Below are 24,810 nucleotides of genomic sequence, written 5' to 3'. Positions count from 1 at the left end.
CACCATTATACTAGATTTTTATTTTTCAATATATATAAAAAAGACAAGTTTAAGTCTTTTTTATATATATTTAGAAATATATATAAAATATATATATTTTAGAAAGGGAGGCGGGGTTGCACTGTATGTGAAAAATACATATCTCTGCACAGAAATACAGGAGGAGGAGCTTGGTAGCCCCATCGAGAGCATCTGGGTTGAAATAAATGGAGCAAAGAATAAAAGGAACCTGGTTGTCGGAGTCTACTACCGGCCACCCAATCAAGGAGAAGACAAGGATGAAACTTTTGAAAAGCAAATAGCCAATGTTTTAAGGAAGCATGATGTAGTAGTAATGGGGGACTTCAATTTCCCCGATATTTGTTGGGAGACAAATTCTGCAAAACATGGCCCCTCCAGGAAATTCCTGACTTGTGTGGCGGATAACTTCCTCCTACAGAAAGTAGAGGAAGGAACTAGAGGATCGGCTATCCTTGACTTGATCCTAACCAACAGAGATGACTTAGTGGATAAAGTAGCAGTTACAGGAACTCTGGGGGAAAGCGACCATGTTGTACTTGAGTTCTTGGTTCTAAGGGAAGCAAAAGCCGAGTGTACTCAAACGCGTACCCTGGATTTTAGGAAAGCTGATTTTAATAAACTCAGAACAATGATCAGTAAGGTCCCATGGCAAGCAATGCTAGCGAGAAAAGGAGTCCAAGATGGGTGGGAACTTTTAAAAAAGGAAATTCTCAAGGCACAATCACAAACAATTCCAACAAGAAGAAAAGGTGGAAGACAACAGAAGAAGCCAATGTGGCTTCACAAAAAGCTTAGGGATGACCTGAAAACAAAAAAGGACACATATAGGAAGTGGAAAGAAGGCCAAGTAACAAAGGAAGAGTACAGGCAGGTAGCACAGAATTGCAGGGATGGCGTCAGGAAGGCTAAAGCGGAGAACGAGGTGAGGTTAGCGAGGGATGCTAAAAACAACAAAAAGGCTTTCTTCAGCTACGTGCATAGTAAAAGGCAGAGGAAAGAAATGGTTGTTCAGCTATTAAATAAGGATGGCAAAATGATAACAGAGGACAAAGAAAAGGCAGAGGTGCTCAATTCCTACTTTGGCTCAGTCTTCTCCCAAAAGAGGGTCTATGACCCCCCTGGCAAAGGCGAAGTACAGGTTGAAGGGGCAGGATTGCAGCTTGAGATCGACAGGCATATGGTCAAGGAACACCTCATTACTTTGAATGAGTTCAAATCTCCAGGGCCAGATGAACTGCATCCTAGAGTCATAAAGGAACTGGCAGAAGAACTCTCAGAACCGCTGTCTATTCTCTTTGAGAAATCATGGAGGACGGGGGAAGTGCCAGATGACTGGAGGAGGGCTAACGTTGTCCCTATCTTCAAAAAGGGTAAAAAGGAGGAACCTGGGAACTACAGACCAGTCAGTCTGACATCAATCCCTGGGAAAATTCTGGAGCAGATCATAAAGCAATCCATCTGGAAGCACCTTGACAACAATGCCGTGATTACTCGAAGCCAACATGGATTTGTCAAAAACAAGTCCTGCCAGACAAATCTGATCTCATTTTTTGATCAAGTCACCTCCCTTGTAGACCGTGGGAATGCTGTAGACATCATATACCTCGACTTCAGCAAAGCTTTCGACAAAGTGCCCCATGATATCCTGATGAGCAAACTAGCTCAAAGTGGGCTAGATGAAACAACGATCATGTGGATCCACAGTTGGCTACAGAATCGGACTCAAAGAGTGCTTATCAATGGGACCTTCTCAAGCTGGGGAGAGGTAACGAGTGGGGTACCGCAGGGCTCAGTCCTGGGCCCAGTGCTCTTCAATATTTTTATTAATGACTTGGAGGAGGAGGTGCAGGGAATGCTGATCAAATTTGCAGATGACACAAAATTGGGAGGGATAGCTAATACTTTGGAAGACAGAAACAAAATTCAAAGTGATCTGGATAGACTGGAGTGCTGGGCAGAAAACAACAGAATGGCATTTAATAGGGACAAATGCCAAGTTCTGCACCTAGGAAAAAGAAACCAAATGCACAGTTACAAGATGGGGGATACGTTGCTCAACCACACTACGAGCGAGAAGGATCTTGGAATTGTCGTCGATCACAAGCTGAATATGAGCCAACAATGTGATGTGGCTGCAAAAAAGGCAAATGCTATTTTGGGCTGCATTCATAGAAGCATCGCTTCCAAATCCCGGGAAGTACTAGTTCCCCTCTACTCAGCACTGGTTAGGCCTCATCTGGAGTACTGTGTCCAGTTCTGGGCACCACACTTTAAGAAGGATGCAGACAAGCTGGAGAGGGTTCAAAGGAGGGCAACAAAGATGATCAGGGGACTGGAAACAAAGCCCTATGAAGAGAGACTGAAAGAACTGGGCATGTTTAGCCTTGAGAAGAGAAGACTGAGGGGAGATATGATAGCACTCTTCAAGTACTTGAAAGGTTGTCACAGAGAAGAAGGCCAGGATCTCTTCTTGATCATCCCAGAGTGCAGGACACGGAATAATGGGCTCAAGTTACAGGAAGCCAGATTCCGACTGAACATCAGGAAAAACTTCCTGAGTGTCAGAGCAATACGGCAATGGAACCAATTACCTGGGGAGGTGGTGGGCTCTCCCACACTGGAGGCCTTCAAGACGAGGCTGGACAGCCATTTGTCAGGGATGCTCTGACTTGGATTCCTGCATTGAGCAGGGGGTTGGACTCGATGGCCTTGTAGGCCCCTTCCAACCCTACTACTATTCTATAAGTTACTAAAAAGAGAAAGTAACAAGAGGTAAACATACCATATCTAGAAATAGATACACACTTTAAAGCAACTTCAACTTGAAGTAATTATGGAGCCACCTTAGCAAAGTTTCAGCTAAATTCTGCTTGTTCTATTAACCTACAGGTTTTGCTCCTTGAAGAGGTACTGCGGTAGCGTTGCACTTGGACCAGTGAGACTCGGATCCAAGTCCCCACCTTCCCATTAAACTCAGGAGGTAAACCTTGAGCCAGCCAGCCTTACCCAAACACAATTGTTGGGAGAATGCAACAGGTTAAGCCCTCACCCCCATCCTTCAGTATGCCTGAGAAAACGTGACAGAATAAGACAAAGGAATGGGTGTATTTTGGATCTCTACAGTCCATGAACACTTAAATCAGGAGTAAGCAACCATTCAAAGTAAGGCATCCTTCTGTATGTTAGACCATGCGTGAGATGCAGGCTGCATGTCAAATACTTTAAAAAAAAGCTCAGCTTCATCTACGATGGCACCACACCTTCTCAATGCATTTCTCCAAATGGTGTGCTATGCAATAATAAAGTAACTTGGACTCCCATAAGCCCTAAAATCCACCCTCGTAGCTGTAACTTTGCTTTGTACGATTCAATCCTTCCAATCGCACTTGCACATTCAAAGTAAACATTGTCAGGTATAAGAGTCTCTCCATGTTTTTTCCCTGAACTAAAAGTCTGCCATAGCCGTCAAGAGGTTTGGGACAAGTAATCCTCATTATAATCCTCTTGTGTCAAAATATCATTCATCTGGTTGTCTAGATGCTTGAAAATATTAGGGTAGAGCACACAAAAGTCTTATCAACTAGGGAGGTGGCCGATTAAGATTTCCAGTGATGCGGAGAGGATCAATGTGCCTCCCCCCTCCCCGCCAACTCTCAAAACCAGAAGAAACTAGTAAAAGTTTATCTGGCTTCAGCAATCTTGCTTCAGATACCGCACAATGTATATTTTGCAACTTCTCTCCTTCCCCACTCCCCCAGGATTGACAAACATATTGATCTCAGGATTGACATGCTTGAAGTCTAAGAATTATGATGTAAACAATAAACATACATGCCAAGTTTCACTGTGATCTCAGTGCTGAGATACTGCACCATGGTGTTTTCCATATATTTCCTGGTCCCCAAGGGACCTCAATGGGCACACCAACTTTTGCTCCAGTATCTCAACGATCAAAGGAGATACCATGTTACAAATAAGAGTGTAAGGAAACTGAAACGACTGAAGCAGTGAGTGAAGCAAGGGGTTTCATTTTGGTTGGCCAACAAAAGTCGTAATGCTACTGGAAATTGGGGGCAGGGGGGAAGCGAGAAAGAGACGCAGCAGATTGATTAGACATTGGCACACTGCTTAACATTTAAGGTGAGAGCAATCCCCAAAACGTAAGATAGAAGGCCATTTACACTGCAATCATAGGATTTAGGAGCAAGTCTAATTTAATTCAGTGGTGACTTATTTCCAGGTTGGCATGTGAGAGACTGTGCTGTTAGTCCATCCTCTTTTGATCGAAAGCTTTTGCTGCAAACAGGGGCACCTTATCTAGAGACTTTTATAAGCACCATTCAAACAATGCACAAGCATGTACAATACATGTTTATGGTTCCATAATTTTAAAAAGGACATTTTTTAAACCTGAGCCAAACAAGGCCAGTGGTTTTTTTTAATTAAGTTTCCAGTGGTCGGTGTCCTGCAAAAACTTTGAAGGGATGGAGCAGTGAGGGGTCAAATTAAGCTATGCTGCTTCTCCGCCCTACACTGTAAAATGATGGATGTGTATGTGTCCCCCTGCATAAATCACACTATGTCTCTCAAACTGGGGCAGACCAAAAAGGGCATATAGGGACCCATGCAACAGACACTTACAGATACAGTGCTGCTGGATCAGACCAAAGGCCTATCTTATCTAGCATCCAGCTGCCTGTAGCAGCCAATATGATGCCTTTGGAAAACCCACCGGCGTGGCATGGAAGAACATTTCACCCCCTGTTGCCTCCAGCAACTGGTGTTTAATGGTATCCTTCCTCCAAACATGGAAGCATGCTTTAGCCATCATGGTTAACAAAACTATCCCTCCTCATGGATTTGCACAATCCCACTTTAAAGCTCGTGGCAGGGACTGTCTTATCTGTTAATATACATATCATGCTGAGAAGATGCTAGGCACTTTTCTAAGTGTTAAGCTGTGGACCTCCCACTGTTGAACTACAACTCCCAAAGAAACAAAAAGGAGGGCAACACCACAAAAATAAAAAAAAATGGTAAAAGGCGCCAATGTAAGTATCAAATGTGCAATTTATTGTACAATAGGTGAAAATTCAATTGCACAAAATACAACAGCACCAAGTCCATATACAAAAGGGAAAATACAATAAAACTAGGACTGAACTTTCAAATGCACAGAGATCCATTCTAAGAATGCACAAGAGTGTGCCCATTTCAAAAGTCTTCATCAGAAATAATATGGAGTCTTCTTCTGTTTGAACAGCAGCTTAGGTTTTATCAAGGCCAAACGCAGTTAGATGCTTTTACTCGTATGCCGACTTACCAGTCGGTTCCTTTTTCATACCAATCTTAGAACAGTAAATAACAAATAGCAACTTCTGCCTCCTGTTTGGCGAAACATTCTTTGAATGGATCTCAGTTTGTACATTCTGAAAGCCCAGCACTGTTTTATTGTACTTCCCCGTCTTTTGGAGCTGGACTTAGCAGTGCTGCATTTTGCACAACTGCATTCTCACCTATTGTACTTCTTTGTGGCCCACTACAACTCCCATCATCCCTGATGGGAAGTTGGAGTCCAACATCTGGAGGGTCGAGGTTCCCCACCCCAGCTGTAAAAAAAAAGAAAAAAGGAGTGCCTCTAACTGGCAAGGGGGTGGGGGATGGAGAAAATGAATCAAGCAAGAGGTGGGAGAGCATTGTTCCTGGAGAGTGCTGCTGCAAGCAGTGTGTGGACTGATCGTGGTGGCTTTACTCAGATGAACTGGAATAAACTTTATTGCATATAGCCAAAGGCCTCCATACCACAAATTAATAATTTACAAAATAAAATGTACATAGCTATGTACTTAAAAACTTGTCATAAATAAAAGCCGTATCCATCATATTTACTGCACGCGAAGTTTGACTCCGTTAAAACGATTAACAACATTCATTAACCGTGCCTGTGATTCCCCGGAAGCTATGGCCAATTATGCCACCATATAAGTCACATGTATTATGTATTAATAACTCTGCTCTTAATCAATAACTGGTTTTGTGGTGGGCTTCTTTGGTGAACAGTTGGCTACAGGCGCAATGTTCCACCTTTTGCTTGTCACTAGGGCAGCAGAGAGACAACGACCCCTGTCTATCAGCGGTAGGCAGCTTTCTGCAACTCCCCTTGCGCTATACGTGTCTGGTTGCGACTTCAAGTAAGAATGCAGCAAACCACAAACCCCAAGAAAAAGTTCTTCACCCTGCAGCTGCAATTGTCAGAGAAGAACTGAGCAGCAAGACCTGGGGTCTGCCGCCATGGGCATGTGCATTGTGCTCAGGGGACATTCCCTGCTGCCAAAACTTTGCAGACCTGAACCCTGAGACGGTCCCGCATGAAGCCCTTACACAGTTGCAGCATCCCGAGTGCCTGAGCGCACAGATGGCCGCTGGAAGAACTTCAGGTACAGACAAGCAGCCTGTCTGTCTTGTGAGCCTACTTAAACACTGCAGTATTATGATGGATAATGCAGACACAAATATTCAAGCTAAACAAAAGCATTTTTAAAAAATATATAAATAAATTTAACTGGATCTGTTGAAAAAAATGCTACATGCCCCTTTGTGCAAGGTCTGTGTATCCTGCACACTGGTACTATATAACATAAAGTATTGCTGCGCAGTAAACAGGAGGGAGGAAGATCTCTCTTTCAATGACCTGGTTTACACATAATGACAAACGAGTTGAACCCTGGGTTGTTCTGTGCAAACCCAGAACTATGGGTTCTTAGCCACGAACAACCCAGGAAGACCCATGATTTGCTGTTGTCATTACATGTGACCCCAGAACCATGGGTTGTTTTGCCAGGCTGCAGAGGTGGTGGGTAAGAGTGGTAAAAAAAAACAACAACCAGCTGCCCTACATGCCAGTACTACAGCACCACAAAGGCATTTGGAATAGAGGGAGGAAGCAGGCAAAGGAGGAGGGAATCAAACAACCCAGGAATTGGGCGGGAAAACCCCGCACTTTGTGTGATCATTTGGCAGACAAATCATGGGTAAAGTCTGGGTGAACCAGGTCAATCTCTTCTGAGCTTCCTGTTGAAAGGAAATTCCTGAACATCTCCAAAGCGCACAAAGAACAATCACTTCTAAAAAGAACAGTAGCTTGTCTATAAGCAGGGCTGAGCACATGCTGTGGTTCCTAAGGAATGGAGGAAACCACAGGATGGAGGTATCAGGTGTAGAATTCCATTCCAAGACTCTCAACTTTCATTTCATTAAAAAAAAGGTGAGATCAAGCTTCTAGTCATCACTGTTGCAGGAATACACACAGAAGTGTGGAGCCACAACCTGGTGGACTCAGAAGCCATAGGAGTTGCTGAATAAGGTTCAGTAAGTTGAGTGGACATAACTTATTGCCCTTCTACATGAATACCAACTCCAAATTTTAATGCAAAACAGATAAATTTTGCAAATCTACTCCATTTTGCTACATAAATTCACATTCTGCACCCAGAAAAAAACACAGCCCTGCTAATAGGATGGCAAATGCCTGTCCAACTTCTCAAGCCAAAGGATTGTTCTTATTTTAGAAGATCCCTTTTCATACCTATATAGCAGCAGGATTTATAGGCAATCATTTTGCGTCCCGCTGAAAACAAACTATTGTAAAAAAGTTTTTTTTTTAAGTCTAGGACCAAAAGGGACATTAACAGCCTCAAAAATCCTCTCTTCACAGCAGGTATAGAAGGCAGATCTTAGTTTTAAGGTACCACACCTTACCTATTTTACAAGAATTCATTAAAAAATTGATTTGGTACCAACATTAATTGAAAAGGCTCAGTTTGGCAGGATGTTTAGCCAAGTAAGCAGCCCAAAAACGTAACAAACACCACCACCCCCAACACCTTCTAGATACAGCTTGTAAACTGTAGCTTGCAAACCAAGTAAAGAAACAGCACCGTCTGGTATAAGCATCTGGATCCCTGAGATTTTCTTCATCCAGTTACTAGGAACATCCACCAGAACAATTCTCCTTCTCTTATTATTCCTGAAAACTTTGCCAGCAGTACACGTTTCTACCGGGGGAAGAGTGGAGGAGTTGCAGAGAAGGTGTCACGCTGGTCTTTGGAATCCTCAAACCACGTTCCAAAAAACACATTTGTGGCGCCAACTGGATTAGTTTAAAAGCAAAGAGTATATGGCTTTCAGAAAGAATAAACTGGCACTCCCCCACCCACCTACCCCTGCCCGTCCTGAGGAATCTCAGGGCGGACAAATACTGCAGTTTAAAGATGCTTCCTAGGCAGGGTTTGCAAGGAGCCTGCCCAAGACTGCTTGTAGGAGAATTCACTCTTCGTAGACATACAGATGCTGGGAGATCAGCATCTCTCTTATGTTCTGCTCAATTCCCTTGTAGTCAATTTTATGGAGCGTCTGCAGCAAAACATCCAGGTTTGCTTCCCTCCCATTCTTCTCCAGCCAGGTCCGTAGCATCTGAAACTGTTGTTCGTATATACGTTTTTCATTCACTTCCGCAACTGAAATCTCGTTGTCTGTCAGGCCCAGGGCTCGCATATATCTGTTCCACTGATTCAGGGGCACCTCTTTAATGAAGGTGTCAAAAGACAGACGCAAAGCTGGAAGGAGATAAAAACTGAAAGTTGCATGAATGCAAAGATTGTGCAAGAGTTGGGGTGGGGGGAAGGGGCAGAATGTGATAGTACCAGATGTCTAATTCGGTTTCCTAAGGAAAAGGAAATGAAAGCCCAAATCGCTAGCCCTGATGGCACTGAAGATATGCATGTGTCAAAGTATGTGGGTAATGTTTGATGAATCTCAGAGGTCAAACTACAGGGCTGAGTAAAATTGTCAGCGAGGCATGGCTCTGTATAGCTTTTTGCTGGTCATGGGGGCGAAGCAGAAATCAAGAAAACAATTACACAAGACAGGAAAGATTGCAGGACAAACATGAAAAGTAAGAAAATTTGACTGCATCCACACAGTCTTAAATCACTGTCTAGGGAAGGGAGAGGGAATATATGGCCCTCCAGATGAATATGTGGCCCTCCAGCTCCCAGCATTCCTGACCACTGGCTGCACCCGATGGGAATTCCAGTCCAACATCTTGGGGGACACATGTCCCGCACCACTGGTTTAGCACAACATGCATGAACCCAAGGTAGACTCCTGCTCGTACGTTTTCTCCTTTCCTGCACAGCCAGGAAGATGACTTCGGCAGTGCTTAGCTTTGCTTTCACAGAATCTTGACTTGTCATTGCATACAAACCACGAACTGTGGTTTAATCAAACTCTGGTTAGTTTAACAAGGCAGCTTCATCACCTATGGCAGGCTTCCCCCAATCTGGTTCCTTCCAGATGTTTTGGACTTCAGCTCCCATCAGCCCAGGCCAGCATGGCCAACAGTCAGGAATCATGGATACTGCAGTCCAAAACATTTGGAGGGCATCAGGTTGGGAAAACCTCACCTATGCTCAGAAGCCAACTGGTTTTGAAACCGAGGAGTGTTTGTTAAAGAAAACCTGCTCCTACCTTTCCATGTTCCGGCCAATGAGTACAAAAACAGGATGATTTGACACTGTAAACAACTATTAATGAGAACTGATTAAAAAGATTAATTGTATTTAGATGTTTTGCATTCATGATGTTCCCCCACCCCCCAGCACACTCTTAGGCCAGCGATGGGGAATGTATGCTCCACCCCACCCCAGATGCTGTTGGAGTGCAGCATCCATCAGCCGTAGCCAGAACAGCCAATGGTGAGGGAAGAGGCGAGTTCCAAGTCCAACAATGTCGGAAGGGCCATGAGTTGCCCGACCTTGCCTCAGGCGCTCCACTAGAAACTGTTTGGCTACCTCCTTGGGGTTGAGCACCAAGGATTCACCACAAATGCCCCCATGCATTTTCTCCCAGTTCATCTCAGTTTCTCCATGTGCTCCATTGGACGCTCTTGGAAGACGTGAGCTCATCTTGCTCGGGCCAGTTCTGGTTCAGTCCTCTTCTACAATCCCCATGAAATGAAAGCAGGGACCCCAGAAGCTGTTTGCCTTGAGCAACACAGCTCATTCAGGACAGCTTCACCTGCTACAAGTCTGAGAATGGCCAAGCAAATATTTCTCTGGGCTTGGTACCACCTCGTAACACAGTATTTCCTCCTTCTCCCCAATGGCTTGCCCGTTTCAGAAAATTGATTGGTGCCATTTGGCTTCTTTAGTTCCCCTTGTTTAAAGCTCCTTACATCGCTGGCTGACTGATTTGTATTTATAGTCTGACATGGCGGCACAACAAGTGTGTTTATCAGTTAGACACAAGCGGGGGAAAAGCCTCTTAGGGAGCAATCCTATCAAGATCAACGGTCACCTCCGACCCCAGGGGCAACTGCCTATCCAGTGCAGGGCAGGACAAGTGGTGAGAAGCGGATCTCCTCCTCGCTCCCCCTGCCCAGCTTTTGTGGCTAGACAGCCAATTTTGGTTGTCTAGCCACGGGACCTCAGAGTGTGGGAAGCGGCGGCCAGATGACACATAGGATGTGTCGTACCCGATTTCCGACTTCCCCGCCCCCGGGAATGCCCTGTTTTCGCCTCTCCGCGCTGCTCTTATGAGTGCAAAGCCTGGGGGCGATCCATGCCACCTACGAGGTGGTGTGTGGGATGGGGTCAGTTCTCCAGGAACTGACCTATCCTATGACTGTCTAGCTGCTGACTAGCGGCCATAGGATTGCGCCCTTAGATGCTGTTCTCTGCCCCTGGGATTTTATGCCAGTTCTTCCATGAGTACGAGAAGGGCCATAGCAAAGTGGTAGAATGGATGCTTTGCACGCAAAATGTCCTGGGTTCAATCCCCAGCATCTCCAGGTAGGGTTGGGAAAGACTCACTCCCTCCTCTCCTCTTAGAGGTGGCCTCGATCAACAGCTCTGTGTTCAGAATATTGTTTGTTCTTTTCCAACACTGCTGTTCAATAGACTCCAGCTAGTCTTACTGGACAACCCATAAATACAGGGAAGTAGGTTTGCGTAAACATCCTCAAATATAATCTAAAATTTATTATTTTTCCCCTCATGGTAATGGATTACAGCTCAAAGCCCACCTACCTACAAAGCTCCGTAAAGTATCTTCATCCTCCCCAACCCCTGAAATGAACTCAACCTAGATCTTTGAGCTGTATTCAATCACTCCCTCTAATAGTGAACCTAGGTGGTGAGTGCCAACAGGACCTTAACCAAAATGGGGCTACTGGAAAGCAAGAAGGAGGTACTGGCATGCATGGGGGTAACCCCAAGGTTTGCAGAAATACAAAAAAAGGCTTTAATAGCCTAAGGGGACACCACCCCACACCACAAAACCCAGTCCAATGAGGGTTTGCCACAGAAAGTTGGTTGCCATTTGGAAACCAAAACCCAGGGGTGGGGAACACAAATACCGTACCCTGGAGCAGGGCATTGCTGGCTGCCTGCCCAGGAGCACTCCTAACATGAGAGAAGGATACATTGGCAGCGTCTAGCAGCAAACCATGGTTAATTCGACAGTTGTTTCTGTGATATCTGACCAGGGGCACTTGGGGTTGTTCATGGGTTTAAATACCCCAAGTTAACCCAAGAACAAGCCATGGATTAACCTGGGGTTCTTTATTCACAAACGATTCCAAGTGCCCCTGTTCAGACATCGCGGAAACAGCACTCTCATGTGACACTGAAGGACTGTTAATGGAAACAGGAAGTGGCTGGCACGAGCATGCATCTGCACAGTTCCTGGGTTAGTTGCTGCAACATTCCATTGCAGGTCCCGCTTGTTTTTATCCAGTCCCATCATTCAATAAAGAGTGTGCTGGCCAGAGGGTTCAAGGTTGAGACATGAGAATGTAAGGACACTTACCAGAGACTGGATCCTTCTTATTGAAAGGAACCAGATTCTTCTTCTTTTCTGGTGCAAATACATGGCCTTCCTGCAAAGGGTCAGAACAGAAGCAAACCACACGGGTTACTAAGATAACCGATGGAAGAACAATGGAAAACAGCAGAAGATATGCCACTTTAGACACGCTTGCTTGCTAACTCTAAAAGGGAACCTCCGCATGGAGTTTCAAAATGGGAAGCTGATATCCACCAACTTGTTTACGGTCTAATTAGCACTGCCTGTACTTGCCTCTGTTGTTCGATGGAGCTTTAGACTCACCCCAGTGCAGGTTGCGTTTGAGGTTTTTCTCTCTCTAGACCCATTTCAGAGAAGCTGTCACGGGTCACATTCCTGAACGGGGGGAAAACTGCACAAAAGCCTGGGAGCCGCCAAACAACCAGTCGCTGGGGGAAAGGGGGAGGAGCCAAGGGAAGGGGCGGGGCCATGTGGGGAACCCTGAAGGGATTAGGACCCCAGGAACCCCAGGATCTAGCCTCTGAGCCTGAGGTTATACACCGCTGCTCTAGAGACAATTGCAATGTTTTTCGCTCCGTTACCTCTTCTGGCGGAAGAGTCACATGCAGAGGTATCGTTTCGGATGGGCTGGCATCGGTATGACTCTGCGAAGACTGTTGGGATGCCTGGTCAACTCGCACATTCTGCACATTATCTTGCTCCTCCTGTTGCCCTTGACTGCAGGTCCTCCGCAGACACTGGACAGTCTTGCAATACAAAGCATTTATGAGCTCACGTTACTAGCCTTGCCCTCTCTTCACTTTGAAAACAAGTAAGAGGGTACCCATCCTACCATTTTGGCCACCTAATGCGAAGAGAAAACTCTCTGGAAAAGACCCTGATGCTGGGAAAGACTGAAGGCCAAAGGAGAAGGGGACAGCAGAGGATGAGATGGCTAGATAGGATCACCGATGCAATGAATATGAACTTGAGCACGCTCCGGGAGAGAGAGCAGGACGGGGAGGCCTGGCGTGCTATGGTCCATGGGGTCACGAAGAGTCGGACACGACTGAACGACTGAACAACAACAACCCATCCTACCGCCTTTAAAGCTGCATCACTCATCAGAAGCAAGTTCCCTTGCATTAAATGGAATTTATGCCCAATTAAGTATGTATAGGATTACAGTCTGAGCTGTTTAAGGGAAGCCCCTCATTCCAGAAGATGACATTTTACAAGGAGGATAGCTACGAATAGGAATGTCCCCTTCTGCAAGACAAGGATGACTTTTGAGAAATGCAAGCGTCCAACTTGATTGAAGAACCTTTAGTCATTGCGATTATTTTCAGCCAGGGGCATCATCAGATGTGGGCCCACAGAGCCCGGGCTCCAAATTAATTTCCCACGGCCCTGGATCTACTCCCAAGAGCCAGAAGTGTCCACCAGAGATGCTGGAGAGTCACTGCCAGTCAGTGAATGCCAGCCTTACACAAGTTTTGGACGTTTACTCCCATCAGCCCCAGCCAGCATGGCCAATCATCAGGAATGCTGGGAGTTTTATTCCAAAATACCTGGAGGGCACCAGGTTCAGGAAGGCTGGGGTACAACATACTGGGACTCAGCACAAGGCAGCTTTCTATGTAATTTTTCTTTGGATATCAAGGTATGAATGGAATTGAGGGAAGCCATTCTTCCCTAATAATTTCTATTAACCTCAAAAAAGGAAGCTGTCTTCACCTTGGACTGCCACCTGCCCGCCGTAGATCCCGTTCGGCTGGCTGCAAGAGAAAAAAAGATGACATTAGCAAGAATCAGGCTGATCAGGCTTTTGCTTTTCCACAAGCTCCTTCTCTGCGTGGTTGGAGTGTAAAGATGCTTTAAGTTAGGGGTGCAGAACATCTTTCGGCTCGAGGGCAGAATTCCATTTTGGAGAAGCTTTTGGGGGCTGCATTCCAGGGGTGGGCAGGCAAAAGGCGGCAGGGCTAAACATACCAGCATATTTTAGTTTAAAGCTTTTACTGCCAGTCACCGAGCTTTAGAAGAGGCATGTCGATCTTTTTCAATGGGGTAAAAACTGCACCAAAACCAGAAAACCACCAATCAGTGGTTGGGGGGAAGGGGAGTGGTCTTCTGGGGAGCCCAAAAGCAAGATTGGGATCCAGGAGGGTTGGATTTGGTCTCCTGGGCAGAAGTTGTGCACCTCTGCTTTAAGTGACTTGCCCAGTATGGAAGTTGCTACTTCCCATGAAGCCTTAGGGCTTGCACCTCAAAAGGTACTTATGTGGGGTGGGGAAAAAAGTCATATTTTGACCAGCACAGGCTGGTGGCTCTGCGAGCAGGGTGGTGAATCCGCTCCGGGTTTCAGACAGAACTCTAAAGGAGCTATCCAAGGTGCAGAGCTCTTGTTCTGCACCTTGGATAGCTCCTTTAGAGTTCTGTCTGAAACCCAGAGCGGATTCACCGCCCCCACTGACATCGTAGCCACCAGCCTCCACCGGCTGTAACCTATAACGAAGCCCTGGTCACAAGGCTTCCCCAAACCATTTGCACGTTCACCCATTCTGAAGGCTGAAATGCTGTTCTTACCTCCAGTACGGCAAATGGACTTCTTCTTGTACATAGTGCATAGCACCACAAAGAGAAACGCTAGACTGCAGCCAACAGTCCAACCAATGATATGTCCATGGGAACCTCAAGAGGAGAAAAATAGCAATTAGGGAAAATACAGAAAGTGGTACCTTGGATTTCATCCCTCCACCCATCTTCCCTTCCACCCCTCACCATGCTCATAAGAGCAAAAGCGAAACGGGACTACATTTAAACTAAGATGGGCTCCCTCTGCACCCCCAGCGAGTCTCCCAAGTTTTGCAAAAGGCATATTTAGTGAGAGGAAAACCCCTTACATTTGGGGTGGGGGAGGACACCAAAAACAGTCCATTGGGGACTGAGCATTCTCAGTGGGGGCTTGGAATGCTGGCTGACTGGTGTGTGTGTGGGGGTGGGGGAGCAGAAAACCAGTGAGGAGGGGAGAATGGAATGAGTATGGCTGCTCAGAGAAAAGAACATGACTGCCCAGGAAGCTGGAACCCTCAACAGGAGCATTCCACACTGCAAAATTTTGTTTCAAGTTCCACCTGTTCCGATTGAAAATCCATGACCCACAAAAACATACACACAAACACACACACATTCCTACTTGTTTCAGGAGTTCTAGGAGTTGGCGAGATTGTATAGGGAAGACATCGTATGTTACTTGTAGGGGTGCAAGGGTGCGCCATCATTTCTCCATCAGGACACCTAAGGGGCAAGAGAGGAAAACGAATGTAGCTGGAACTAGATTCCCCCACCTGACTGAGCTACAATCCCAGATTGCTCCCCCCTACTCCATGAGAGGCACTTCAGAACTGGAAACAGAGATTCAGAAGAAGCATGTGCAGATTAGGTGTAGGGCTGTTCAGATCAGCAAAATTTGAGCTCATCAAAGTTCTCAGATTCTACCAGGAAACTCTGTCTGCCTCGTTTCTGTGCCTGATTGCAAGCTTTTTTTTCTTTTTTTTTGTTAGAACAGCAAAAGTACACATTTTGGTGCACATTTTTAAGTGTGCACCAAATTGCACCCCCCCCATTGACCTAAGTGTTAAAAAGTGCATTTTCCCAGTGGGCTGGGATATCATGATAGTGTGCTAAGAGTTATCACCTGCTGATGAGAGCCCCGATTTCAGTATTATGTAAAGCCTTAGGAAGCGGTACTTAATTTTCCTTCCTACTGAAACACAACTTTTGCTGTCTGGGGGCTGTATCATTTCAGAACAAAGATGGGATAAAGCATTAAGTCTGGAATACTCTCCAGTGCATAAAGCTCCCTATCCTAAGAGCAAGGGAGAAGGGTTCTAACCAAGCCTTAACCTTGAAATACTAGCATGAGAGGGTGGAGAAAGAATTTAAGCACGAAACTCCAGCCAGGGTCCTCAAGTGGTACTGTCCTAGAAGATTGTACCACATGCTTTTTTCTGAATGCATAATTCAGCTCTTATATTCTGCTGCTAGGGCAGGTTGGGGAAGGGGAACGGTGTAATAGGAATTCATTTGACTATAGCCAAACTGTGAATCTTAGCTTTGGAGTCGGTGGTAAAAAAAGCTAGCGCTACTCACACTATGAACAGGGGGGAAAAAAACAGGGGGCAGCACCAAAGCAACTGAAAGCCAAAAAATAGGACACAAAGCTCAAAATACCACTGTAAGTAGAAAGCTTTTTTTGGAGGATACAATGACATTTTTGCATGGTGACCTTTTTTGCCACCATTACTGTGGTCACGGGTAGGGGAGCTATGGCGTTGGGGGATTAACAGGCCAGCTGAGGAGAAGAGGGGTTAGACACCTTATGGCTATCCCCTCTTCTAGTTCTTCCCCCAACCAGATGGGTCTAGGCAGCCTCACCAGCTTGCCCTCAGGTCTGGTGGTGCTGCTGCTGAATGCCAGGTCGGCCCAAAATAAAATCTCCCTCATCCATGATTTGATTGTGGATGAGAGGGCTGACCTGGTATGTGTTACTGAAACCTGGGTGGGGGAACTGGGTGGGGTCACTCTCCCCCAGCTGTGCCCTCCTGGGTACTCAGGGCAGCACCAACACCGACTCGAGGGTTGGGGAGGGGGGGCTGCTGTGGTCTACAGGAATTCAATCCCTCTCTCCAGGCTTCCTGCTCATTCAAGTGCCGATCTTGAGTGCTTATACCTTGTGTTGGGTACCCGGGACAGATTAGGGATTCTGTTGGTGTACTGCCCACCCCGCTGCCCATCAGACTCCCCATCTGAGTTGACAGAGGTGGTCTCGGACTTGATGTTGAGGACCCCTAGGATGATGGTCCTGGGGGATCTCAACTTCCATGCCGAGGCCGCTGTATCCGGGGCGGCTCAGGACTTCATGGATGCCATGACAACCATGAGGCTATCCCAACATGTCATCGGCCCAACGCATGTAAAAGGACACACGCTTGATCAGCCACTTGTGTTCTTGACCCTTGCCCTTCATGGCTTATTAAATCAAACAAGGAGAGGATGTTTGGCTGGGTCCAGGAGGTTGTAAATTCCTCCTTGAGAGAGGGAGTGGTGCCTGCTGCTGTAAAAGAGGCGGTAATCAGACCACTCCTGAAAAAGCCTAACCTGGACCCAGAGGATGTTAACATCGCCCAGAGTGGCTGGGTGACCGGCCAGATGGATGATTAATAAATTTAATAAACAAACAAACAATTATAGGCCAGTGGCCAACATCCCCTTCCTGGCCAAGGTGCTTGAGCAGGTGGTTGCAGGACAGCTCCAGGAACTCTTGAAATGGATATCTAGATCCATTTCAATCAGGCTTCAGGCCTGGTTCTGGAACGGAAACTGCCTTGGTCGCCCTGTGGGATGACCTCTGCCGGGAGAGGGACAGGGGGAGTGCGACCCTGTTGATTCTCCTGGACCTCTCAGTGGCTTTCGATACCATCAACCATGGTATCCTTCTGGATAGGTTGTCTGGGTTGGGAGTTGGAGGCACTGCACTGCAATGGCTCCGCTCCTACTTGGATGGCCGACTCCAGAAGGTGGTGCTGGGGGATTATTGCTCTGTGCCATGGAAATTAAGCCATGGGGTTCCACAGGGCTCTATTTTATCCCCCATGCTGTTTAACATCTACATGAAACCACTGGGGGAGGTGTTCTGGAGGTGTGGGCTGAGGTGCCAATATGTGCATGGACTGGATGAGGGCCAATAAATTGAAATGCAATCCAGACAAGGCGGAGGTACTGTTAGTGGGTGGTTCGTCTGCCCAGCTGGGTGACATTCAACCTGTGCTGGAGGGGGTTGCACTCCCCTTAAAGGATCACATTCGTGGTTTGGGGGGGGTGCTCTTGAACCCAGAACTGTCACTTGAGGCACAGGTGAACTCAGTGGCACGGAGCACTTTTTATCAGCTTAGGCTGGTATACCAACTATGCCTTATCTGGACGGAGATAGCCTAGCTACAGTTATCCACGCTCTGATCATTTCTTGTCTGGATTACTGCAATGTGTTATACGTGGGGCTGCCTTTGAAAACGGTCCGGACACTTCAGCCAGTCCAAAATAGGGCAGGAAGATTGTTAACAGGGACTGGCCTGTGAGCTCATATTATGCCAGTACTTTTTCAGCTGCACTGGCTGCCAGTCCATTTCCAGGCCCGATTCAAAGTGCTGGTATTAACATTCAAAGCCCTTAATGGCTTGGGGCCAGGTTATCTGAAGGATCACCTCCTCCCATATGTGCCTGCCCAGACCTTAAGATCATCTTCAGAGGCCCTTCTCCGTGAGCCCTGGCCAAAGGAAGTGAAGCAGGTGGCTACTAGGAGGAGGGCCTTTTCTGCTGTGTCACCCTGGCCTCCCTAGTGAGGTTCGCCTGGCACCTACATTGTATTCTTTCTGGTGCCAGGTGAAGATCTTTTTATTTTCCCAGGCATTTTAGCTCTTTAGACTTTTAGCTTTGCTGTTTTAAATCTGCATTTTAAATCCCTGCACTGCTGCTAGGTTTTATTCTGGTTGTATTGTTATACTGTGGTTTTAATGTTTTATATATTTTGTATTGTTTTATTGTGTGCTCTTTGGTTTTAATTTCTGTGAACTGCCCAGAGAGCTTCGGCTATTGTGCGGTATAGGAATGAAATAAATAAGTAAGTAATCCGCCAGAAATTATGGCTTAATAGACCACCATGTGAATGGGTTGTGGGTAAACAACCAGGAAGGGGTAGTGTAGCACAATACCCACACCCAGAATTATCCTTAAGTGCATCCAACCAAGCCAGGACTTGTAATCCAACAAACTCTGATTTAAAGCTGGTTTACAAATCCTGTCTTATTTAGGAGCACTTAAGCATAATCCCGGATTCAGATGTCATGCAAAGTGACCCCCTTCCTGGTTTGTTTACCTGCTCGCACAAAGTGGGAGCAAGGAGATTGTGTGAACCAGCATGGAGCTCATTCACATCGTGGGTTGTTAGGCCAAGGTTTTTTGGCTTATCCTTATGTGCGAATGCAACCGATATGCCCAATGCATTTCAGTATCTCCCCTTCTGCACAGAGACACAAAGGTTTCTGTTCCACAATTCTTTTCAGAGCAGATGGCCTTTTCACTTGCAGCATCATTTCTGAGGGATTTGCCTGCTTTTCTTGGCTTCCAGCTCCCACAGTGCCGCTTTGCTTTTGCAAAAATCCTTCTGCCTGCTGCGAAAAGACGTATAAATGCATGGTTTGACTCTGCTAAAAAGCTTAGAAGTCAGAGGAGGTCAACTGACAGTGACTGCAGTGGGCAATCCTGCATTCAACACATCTCTCTGTTCCTCCCCAAGGCTCTGGTCTCCAACTTACCCTTAACTATTGACGCATATCTCTTAATCTAGGGGTGGGGAAACTGTGGCACTTCAAGTGATGCTGGATTACAACTTCCATCAGCACCAGCCAGCATGGCCAAAAGTTAGGGCTGATGGGAATTGCAGTCAACAGTATCTGACGGTCCCCAGGTTCCCCACTCTTACCATAAACCCTAAGCTTCCCCCATTCCTAGTTTAATCTCCTCTGACTTCTAAGTTTTTTTAGCAGAGTCAGACCATCCTCTGGGTGCCTCCTCTGAGGGAGGCTCGGAAAGTGGCAATGAGAGGGCCTTCTCGGTGGTGTCCCCCCATTATGGAATTGGAATGATCTCTGCGACGAGGCCTGCCTGGCACCAACACTGTTATCTTTCTGAGGCCCCAGTTTAAGACCTTTCTTTTTTCTCAAACATCTGGCAGCACATGATCAGTTTTAATCAGATCCTGGATTTGTCTTATTGATCACTTAAAGTTGTTTTTAGGTAGGTATGTAGGTATGTATGTATGTATGTACGTGATTGATTGATTGAATTTTTATCCTGCTCCTCAGCCAAAAAAGGCTCCCGGAGCAGCTTACAATCAATGAACAATATATATTGTCTGCGTGTACTGTCTGTTCATGTGTTTTTATGTAAATGGTTTTTAAACTTTGTATACTGTATCTTTAATGGTTTGTAATCTTTGCAAACTGTCCAGAGAACTTCAGCTATGGGGGCTATAGAAATGTAATAAATTGTTATTAGCATCAGTAATAAGAATCTGACCCCAAACAGGGAAAGACACAGCCTTCCTGAACCTGATGCCCTCCAGATAACGTGGACTCCCAACTCCCATCAGCCCCAGCCAGAAATGGTTATGCATGCTGGGAGTTGTAGTCCAAAACATCTGGAGGGCACCAGGTTGGGGAAAGCTGTCCTAAATTCTGTGTGCCCCTCCCAGCTTTTTGGTACCAGAATGCAGAATGCCAAGTTCACGCGGAAGCATTTCTAAGAAATGACATTTAATGCTGACCTTGGTGTACATTTATGGCAAGTTTCACACGGAAGGCTGGGGGAGCAGTAGGTGCCATTCTTACATGCACACTGTGTGTCGCGGGTGCGGGTGCAGGACTGTAGCTCCACCTGATCTGGAAAGACAACAGAACCCAAACACATGGAATTCTCACTCCAACGGAGCGGTAGGCGTCAGGAAATCAGTGAAATATGCCTAACTCACAGCAACATTCGTTGCTTTAACGCAGGGGTGTCCAGTCTCTTTCAGCCCGAGAGCCACATCCAATTCTAGAAAAACTCTTGGGGGCCTCATTCCAGTGCTGGCGAGGCCAAGATCCCCAAAACAGCAGCACATTTCAGCTTAAAGCTCTTGCTGCCCAGTATCTAAGCCCTAGGAGAAGCATGTCAACCTCTTGGAATGCAAAAAAAAAACTGCACAGAGAGACCAACGAATGATTGGTGGTTGGGGGAGAGGGGCTAGGGGGAGGGGGAGCCAGGCAAATGGGGCTTTGCACATAGCAGAGCTACGCGCAAGCTTCCGTTTCACAGGAGCAAAGAATCAATGCGGAATGCAATGAGGCGTATGGAACTTCACTTCCTGTAAATCTCAGCATTCATTTTAAAAATAAGAAATGCTTTTTAGCAGCAAGTACACACTTCCTGGAATATTGTAAACTTCCTCTAAGTTTTAACCAACTTAAATTTTACATTTTCTGCATATTGTGACTGTGCTCCCTCTCTGTGTAGCTCATTCTAAACCAGGGATGGGAAACGCACGTCCCCTTCAGATGATGTTAGACTGCAGTTCCCATCAGCCCTATCTAGCATAGCAAATGGTGAGAACTATGGGAGTTTCAGTGCGACAGCACATGCACCCCACCCATTCTTAGGATGCAATCCTGTGCATGTTTAGACAGAAAAAAGTCCTGCAACTCCCTGCATTCCCCAGCCAGCTATGCTGTGTCCAGTTGTAGGACTTTTTCTGTCTAAACATGCATAGGATTGCACCTTGAACGATTTGAGAATTCTCCACCCTCTGCAGGAATGACATAAGAGCCTAGGGTGGTCATGTGTCCTCTTTTACAGGGGACAGACCTCTATTTGAAGGGCTACCAGGGGACCATTCTCTGTCTGCAGGTGTTCTGTATTTGAAGGGCTGTCCTGTCCAATTCTGGTTTAAAGATAAAGACCATCAGAACTGTTGCCCATCCATGGTTAACACCTGGACAGCAGACTGAACAGACAGGCACACAGGGCACCTGGTCACAGTCTTCCACACCATGATGAGATATAGTGCATTCCTACTGAGATGATAATAATGTGTGTGTTTGTATATAGCTGCATATACAAATCACCGTCTTCTTTTGTGGTGATGCATTTCCTCTTTTCTTAGCGATTCCCAAGTGGCCACAGTACAAGAGCCCAGAAACAATTCTCCACACTCAGTACCTAAATGTCTGCAGTTCGTACAGGGAAAGCATTTCTCCGACGGATTGCTGTATTTGGCAAACGTCCCTTCATCACAGCGCTGGCACTGTGAACGGGTTCCTTCACTTGTGCAGTGGCGGAAGACCTGACATCCTGCAAGAGAGCAGCGGAACAGGAGAACGAAGCATGGAGGCACATCAAGGGTCAGGGACTGCCCAGCGGCAAGACTGCAGGCCTGTCCACACAGAGCAGAGCTCAGCCTCTGCAGGTTCAGCGGATGCACATATAGGCGACAGGCTTCGCCACCCACCCTACGAACAATTTGTGGGCATGCCTGCAATGTGCCTATGAGTGTGCGTGTGAAACAGCACATTGCATGATCTGGAAACCTGCTTTTTTGAGTGCCTGGGCATGTGCAAATGAGCCCCTGAATGCATGTATTGGTGGGTTCCACCCCCCCCACCTCCCACCATATGCTCATCGAAACAGAACCGGGTTGCAGAACCTCTTTCAGCCTGAGGACCAAATTTGGTTGCTGAGAAGCTCTTGGCAGCTGCATTCCAGTAGTGGGAAGGACTGAAGGCACAAGGTGGTGGGGCCAAAATATGAAGAACACCCGTGTATTTTAACTTAAAGCTTTTGCTGCCAGTACCTAAGCCAGAGGTCCCCAACCTTTTTGGACCCAGGGGCACATTTGGGAATCTGAGAAACCGCTGTGGGTACCACCCCAAAATGGCTGCCACAGAGGACATGGCTAATCATATAATGGCTGCTGTGGGGAGCCTGGCTAATCAAAAGTGAGATAAAGGGGTGATGGTGGTGTGGGGAGAGAAATAGCAAAGCGAGAGGCTGGGGGGGAGGGGAAACAGCAAGGCAAGGAGATAAGAGGGGACAGAAAGAGCAAGGCTAGAGGCGAGAAAGGGAGAGAAAGGAGAACGCTGGGGGGGGGAAGGGAGAGAAATAGCAAGGAAAGGGGATGGGGAGGGACAAATAGCAAGGCTAGAGGTTGGGAGTGGAGAGAAACAGCAAGATAGAGGGTGAGTGGGACAGAAAGAGAAACTCTTTCCTTCTCTGCTTGCCCCCCAACAGCTGATCTGCAGGAGGTGCAGGAGCAGGAAGGAAAACTTAGCACCCTACTGTTTTTCAAGTTCTTATTCAAAATAATGTTTTGAAGGGGGCAGGGAGTGTAGAGCTTCACGGGCACTGTGGGAGGTCCCAATGGATGCCACGGTGCCTGCAGATGCCACATTGGAGACCCCTGAAGAAAGCCTTTAGGAGAGGCATTTCAGCCTTTTAGAACAGGGGGGAAACCAGCACAAAAGCTGGGGATCCACCAAACAATGGATGGATGGGTGGATGGATGGTGGGGTGGGGTGGGGTGGGGTCAAGGGAGCCCCTGTGTGCCAGACTGACATCCCCAGACAGCCAGGTTTTGCCCCCAGACTTGAGGTTCTATACCCCCGTCATAGACGCTGAGCCCTTTGCAGTGGAGGCTGGTGGCTCCAATGTCAGTGGGGTGGTAAATCTGCTCCGAGTTTCATTCAGAACTCTAAAGGAGCCTTGGAGAGCTCTTCTAGGGTTCTCACTGGTTCTGACTGAAACAGGGAGCGGATTCACCACCTCACTGGCATCGGAGTCACCAGTCTCCACTGGCCCTTTTATGTGAGCCAGGCGAATCTCTTTCTGCTTTCCCTTATGAGAGCCAGACTTATCATCAGCAGGACAAGGCAGCCCACTTCAGGAGGTATTGTTAAAAGGCAGCAAACAGCAAGTTATTTAGCACATTGTTAGATTTTTAATCACCAGTGGAGACTGGGGGTGGGGAATTGGGGAAGCGAGAAGGAATGATGCTACTTGGACCTCTTAGAAATATTTTAAAATATGTTCCATGGTATAATAAACCTCTTCAAGGAATAAAAATAATAAATTCTCTGCTGAGGCATCAAAATGCCTCAGATCATCTCACCCCTAAAATCTAGCAATGTTTATTAGTCATGATGGCACTCTGACACCTCAAGGTTCAGAAGCCTGAAGCTCAAGAGCAACAACAGCAGAGGGTTGTTGACCTGACGCCCCCCCCCCCCCGATTGTCAGTTTCCCAGAAGCTTCTGGGAAACAGGATGCTTGACTAGATGGACCTTGGGTCTGATTCAGCAGGGTTCTTCTTACATTGGTTGAAGGACCAACTTTGTCCCTCAAGTTTACTGTAGAGAGTGACAACGGAACAAGAAAGAGGATGCACAACTAGGAACTGCCATAGAGAGCACAGCTACTCGGCTATCTAGAGATGGGGTGTTGAAGCTCTTTCACGGCTGAATGCCATTTTGAAGACGCTCCTGCGGGCCACATTCCAGCGATGGGCAGGGTCAATGGCAAAAGAGGCGGTTCCAAAAATACCGCACTCTTTAGCTCAGTGGTGGGCGGAAAGTAGATCTCCAGACGTTTAGGACTTCAACTGCCAGCATCCCTAACACTTAGCCATGTTCGCAGGGGTTTCTGGGAGTTGTAGTCCAAAACACCTGGAGATCTGCCTTCTGCCCACCCCTGCTTTAGCTTAAAGCTCTTCCTGCCAGTAAGTAAGCCTTAGGAGAAGCATTTCAACCTTTTAGAATGGGGGCGGGGGGACCCGTGCAAAAGCTGGGAAACCAAACAGTTGGTGGCCGGGAAAGGAGGTGGGGCCATCTGGGCAACCACAGAGGGATTGGGACCCTGGGTCTCAGGTTCTGTATCCCTGTTCTAGAGTCGGGATGACAATGAAACCAGACCCTTGCACTAAGACCCCAACTGGAAAGGGGGCAGAAACACAGTCCATGTTTATGTTTCTAACAACGCCTCCTACATTTAGATTCCATCTTTCTTCCATGATGGAACTCAAGACAGTGCATGCAGTGTCCGGGCACTAACCAGACACAGGCAGGTTTAGCATCACTTGCTTTCAGACCATTTGCCAGGACACCAGGAATGGACGGAGTGACAAGCAGAGGCCAGTTTTATTATTTTGTGTTGTTTTCAATTCAGCTACTATTAGAAGCAAGCGCTCCTGGGAAGGAGGCATACCCTGAAGTGGGTTATTAGGCTGGGCACTCATCAGACGCAAGATCTGAATGAAGTTAGACAACTGTTTTGGTCATAGCATTTGTTGGATGTGCAGGA

The 24,810-nt window shown here is 46.8% G+C and overlaps 1 protein-coding gene and 1 long non-coding RNA gene across 9 annotated transcripts in view; one reads left to right on the top strand and one right to left on the bottom strand.

Annotated features, from left to right (window-relative positions):
• On the top strand, window positions 1-8,138 carry LOC146340661 (uncharacterized). Its single transcript, XR_014783738.1, has 2 exons — window positions 1-53; window positions 2,768-8,138. It is a non-coding gene; the product is annotated as an uncharacterized LOC146340661 (long non-coding RNA).
• LOC146340660 (tumor necrosis factor receptor superfamily member 10B-like) overlaps window positions 5,781-24,810 on the bottom strand; it is a 36,192-nt gene continuing 17,162 nt past the window's right edge. For 4 of the 8 annotated variants that reach the window (XM_084803978.1, XM_084803983.1, XM_084803984.1 and 1 more), the window contains exons 3-10: window positions 21,679-21,810; window positions 20,249-20,363; window positions 15,062-15,162; window positions 14,452-14,556; window positions 13,579-13,643; window positions 12,468-12,632; window positions 11,890-11,959; window positions 5,781-8,636 (exon numbers count right to left, since the gene is read on the bottom strand). In XM_084803978.1, coding sequence (XP_084660104.1) covers window positions 8,347-8,636; window positions 11,890-11,959; window positions 12,468-12,632; window positions 13,579-13,643; window positions 14,452-14,556; window positions 15,062-15,162; window positions 20,249-20,363; window positions 21,679-21,810 — 1,043 coding nt within the window. In that variant the 3' untranslated portion in view covers window positions 5,781-8,346. Of the gene's footprint in view, window positions 8,637-11,889; window positions 11,960-12,467; window positions 12,633-13,578; window positions 13,644-14,451; window positions 14,557-15,061; window positions 15,163-20,248; window positions 20,364-21,678; window positions 23,276-24,810 lie in introns of those variants that run through there. The other 4 variants (XM_084803980.1, XM_084803981.1, XM_084803976.1 and 1 more) reach the window with 3 other exon arrangements.

Source organism: Heloderma suspectum, chromosome 6 (assembly GCF_057233095.1).
Source record: "Heloderma suspectum isolate Gila_16-S chromosome 6, 16-S_ref, whole genome shotgun sequence".
Classification (NCBI taxonomy): Eukaryota; Metazoa; Chordata; class Lepidosauria; order Squamata; family Helodermatidae; genus Heloderma; species Heloderma suspectum.
Note: the sequence above shows the minus strand (reverse complement) of the source record. Positions and strands in the feature narration are given on the sequence as shown.